The sequence below is a fragment of the Hyla sarda genome, chromosome 6 (assembly GCF_029499605.1).
Source record: "Hyla sarda isolate aHylSar1 chromosome 6, aHylSar1.hap1, whole genome shotgun sequence".
NCBI lineage: Eukaryota > Metazoa > Chordata > Amphibia > Anura > Hylidae > Hyla > Hyla sarda.
The window spans coordinates 166,498,206-166,502,521 of record NC_079194.1 but is presented as its reverse complement, the minus strand read 5'-3'; the positions used below and the strand labels follow the sequence as shown (position 1 = coordinate 166,502,521).

The following is a 4,316-nucleotide window of genomic DNA, read 5'->3' as shown; positions in this document are numbered from 1 at the left end:
TTGATTTTGTCGTGCTTCTGAAAAATCAACTACATGCAGGAAAATGTATACATTTAAAATTGTCATCTTCTGATCCCTACAACTTTATTTTTCCACGTTCAGGGCGGTATGAGGGCTCATTTGCACCATGATCTGAATAATTCAGCAGTTTCCTATTCTCAGGCTGGATTACAGTGAAGAGTAGAGAACGTTGTGTCAGCTCCTCCTCTCTGCACAGTTCCTAGGCAAAGCCAGATAAAGGAGTCCTCTTTACATTAAAAAAAACCCTGGGTGACATATCTATATGACCTATTAACTCCTTCGGGCGAATTTTCACCTTAAGGACTCAGCAAATTTTCGTTTTTGCATTTTCATTTTTTCCTCCTTCCCTTCTAAAAATCATAACTTTCAATTTTGCACCTACAGACCCATATAAGGGCTTTTTTTGCATCACCAATTTTATTTTGTAATGACATCACTTATTTTATAATTATATAACCTGCGGCGAAACCCAAAAAATAAAAAACTGGGCTGAAAAAAAACAACACCATTTTGTAAATTTTGGGGGCTCCCGTTTTTGTGCAGTGAAATATTTGGTAAAACTAACATTTATTCTGTAGGTCCATACGGTTACAAGGATACCCAATTTATGTAGGTTTTATTTTAATACTTAAATATAAAAAAAAAATGTTCTAATCTACATGCACCAAAATTTGTACCGTATATACTCGAGTATAAGCCGACCCGAATATAAGCCGAGGCCCCTAATTTCACCCCAAAAACACAGGAAAAGTTGTTGACTCTAGTATAAGCCTAGGGTGCGAAATACACCATCCCCCCTGTCATCATCCAGACCGCCGTCATCATCCCCCCCCTTCATCATCATTACCCTGTCATCATCCCCCCCCTTCATCATCATTACCCTGTCATCATCCCCCCTTCATCATCATTACCCTGTCATCATCCCCCCCCTTCGGGAGGGGGTCTGGATGACGACGAAGGCCCGGGCAGTGGTCTTCAACCTGTGGACCTCCAGATGTTTCAAAACTACAACTCCCAGGATGCCCGGACAGCCGATGGCTTTCCGGGCTTGCTGTGAGTTGTAGTTTTGAAACATCTGGAGGTCCGCAGGTTGAAGACCACTGAGGGCGAAGAGTTCACTCGAGTATAAGCCAAGGGGGGTGTTTTCAGCAAGAAAAATCGTGCTGAAAAACTCGGCTTATACGCGAGTATATACGGTATGTTTAAAATTGGCATCTTCTGACCTCTAACATCTTTATTTTTCGATGTAGGCGCAGTATGAAGGCTAATTTTTTTTGCGCTGTCTGCAGTTTTTAGCGGTACCATTTTTGTTTTGATGGGACTTTTTGATTGCTTTTTATTAATATTTTTATGGTATATGAAGTGACCAAAAATTCACAATTTTGGACTTTGGTATTTTTTTTTACATGTACGCCATCGACCGTGCGGTTTAGCTAACATATTTTAACAGTTCAAACATTTACGCACGCAGCAGTACCACATATTTTAAACTTAATAGGGAAGGGGTTCATGAACTCATTACTTTTTTTTTTTTTAAAGCCCCCATAGGGGGCTACAACATGCAATTTTTTTGCTTGGTATGAATGAATGTCAAACAGTCCTTGCCCTTTCCTAATAACAGGTGCATGGTCCATTACTGCCTTTGAGAGCACTCTGCATATTAGGGATGGGTTACTCGCAAGTTTCTCATTGTGGGTTAAGGTTTCCTGCTGTGGAAAATCTGCAGCAGGTTATATGGACCTCAATGGGGTCTGCTGAATATTTTCTGCTGCAGAAAACTTGTGCATAACCCACCTGTGTGAACATACATGTCCAATTGGCACAAATGCAATCTCTGCATATGAGCAAGAAGGTCTTAATTTACTAAAAATAAGCAAAGCTTTAGTAAACCCCTTTATATACATTTATTCTGACAAATTAGAAAACATTTAAAAATTAAAATGTCTATTCTACTCAAATAGCAGCTTGGTAACATCTGAACCGAAATGAGCAGTGAATCATTTATGTTGAACTGGAGCAGAGATGGCAAATACACAAAAAGCATAGCATTTACTTACATGAGCCAATCCTCTGAAAAGCTGAAAAGGCTTATTATTGCTCCATGTAAAAAAACTCAGTGATCACCCGATGAACAAGCAATGACCTTCATAGTTAGTTGGATGCATCTCCCTATACAAACAGGGGATGTGGGGACAACAATGTTGTAAGTAAAGGGTTGCACAAATGAGCTCTTGTTTATATATCCCTTTAATGAGCTCCAATCTACTATACTGGATGTTGTATCGGGCAGCCACCTGCCCTTCTAGAATGGCTTTAGTTTGTTTAGCAATGATAGAACCAGGGAACAATAAAAATTTAAAAAAACACATGGGTGTTCACATGTGCAAGTCTCTGTGTAAAGTATAGTCACATTGCTTCGTCATGTATGCATTTGTTTTATAGTAAATGCACTGAAATTCACCACACCAGATGCAATTGTAGTCATTGTAAGAAATTAATAAACAACAACTCCTTGCTATGTGGCCACAAAAAGGTAAAACCATGTTCCCTCCAAGATAATTGCGGTCCAAACATGTGTCATTTTAGTCCATTTGAGACGGTTACATCCCTGCCCTTGAAGGCTATTCAGGTTTTGCAGCTTTGGCTGCATTTTCTAATATCCTTCTCTTCCACTCCTCATAATCCTTCTCCTTGTTTTCTGCCTCGGTGCAGACATGTTTACGTGGGATTTCCTCATCTTCATCCTCTTCATCAGATGCTGTTCAAACAGACAGGGGTGACAATATTATCACTATTATATGACACTGGAATACTCATTTAAGGTGATTATTTATAACTGTTTTACAAAAATATGCTGCTGTGAAAAGAGTTGGGGCCAGCCCAGACCCCATTCTTCTGTTTTCTTCCAAGAAACACTTGCAGGACCTGCCACATCAGTTAATAATGGGCTGACACGGGCGCCAAAGCGGTCACTGACTAGCTGAGTGGATGGGTGCTGCACAGAGAGAGATTGTCTCAGAAGCGAGTAGATCAGCAGACTTAACAGGCGAAACGGGTACCTTTTCAGTCAGTGGGATAATGCTAGGATATGGGGGTTGGGGATATCTGACCTCTGATGAGATCCTGTCAAGATCAGTGTAGGTATCACCGTTTTAGTGCAGCTTCCCTCATTATGAGGATCATGTTTGGGGTATTGGGGGGTGGGTGGGTTAATGTTCACAGGCATAGGCCTCACCCCAACTGATCATTACGCGATAGTCTAAAGTGAAGGTTTATTGCTATCATCAATATTGTGCTCGACCTACCTTCATCTTTTACAACACATTCTAGTAAGGTTTTCTGCTTTTTGCGTGGTTGCTGTGTGATTGCTGCATTTTCCTCTATATTTAAAAAAAAATAATATAGTGAGCGAGTCTTATAAAAACACTTATCACCAGAGAACACACATGACAGGTTACAGCCCCATCTCATTACAACATCAATAACAGCAATAACATTCTTTCCAAAGTGGATAAGATCAAGATGAACTCACGGCAGACTTGTGCTCCAATTTTCTCCAGCTGATTGCACAGACGCTCAAATATGCCCTTCTTCACTCCCGATGTAGCAAGTAATTTGTTCTTTTCCACTTTCAACTTTAGGCACCTAGGTCACAATTCATATTTCAAATTTTATTTCAGTCTACATGTTAAAAAAATAAAATAAAAAAATTAACTGCTTTAACTAAAGATAGGGCTCAAAAAAAAATTAAAAAAAATAAAAATAATTTATATATAAATATAGCGCGTTACAAAAAACATTTACTTAATGAACATAGGGCAATCGAAAGACGTAGTTCCTGGAACTACGCTCATCTCCAAGCCACAGGACAGTCCTCTGAGCATGCCCTGCCCTCAGATATATGAGGGAGTGACAACCTGCACAGCCAGTCACTGGCTGAGACGAGACCCTTGTTGGAGCCAATGATTGACTGAGTGGGTTGTCAGAATAGCCAGATCTGGTTCTGGAGATGGCTGTTTCTCACTGCGGGGGTCGGCCACGCCCCCTCAATGCAAGTCTATGGGAAGGGGCATGACAGGCAACATTATATGCCATTATAGAATTAAGTATCATAAAATAGATTTAACATTTAGACCAAACCATCTGGATATTGTGCCCGATAATCAAAATGAGCAACTGTGATAAATCTTAAACATTTTTAGACTGTCTAGATTGTTTAGATTGGGGGGGCTGTCAGGACTGGTCCCAGGCATACCAGTTCAGTGAAGCGTGCTGAGGAACGAGCAGGACAGTCA

The 4,316-nt window shown here is 40.3% G+C and overlaps 1 protein-coding gene across 5 annotated transcripts in view; it reads right to left on the bottom strand.

The window, feature by feature from the left end:
- Positions 1 to 1,890: 1,890 nt before the first annotated feature.
- Positions 1,891 to 4,316, bottom strand: part of ORC6 (origin recognition complex subunit 6) — a 36,912-nt gene continuing 34,486 nt past the window's right edge. For 4 of the 5 annotated variants that reach the window (XM_056525710.1, XM_056525708.1, XM_056525705.1 and 1 more), the window contains 3 exons: positions 3,554 to 3,666; positions 3,327 to 3,401; positions 1,892 to 2,779 (listed from right to left, as the gene is read on the bottom strand). In XM_056525710.1, the coding sequence (XP_056381685.1) occupies positions 2,643 to 2,779; positions 3,327 to 3,401; positions 3,554 to 3,666 (325 nt within the window). In that variant the 3' untranslated portion in view covers positions 1,892 to 2,642. Of the gene's footprint in view, positions 2,780 to 3,326; positions 3,402 to 3,553; positions 3,667 to 4,316 lie in introns of all 5 variants that reach the window. The other variant, XM_056525706.1, reaches the window with a different exon arrangement.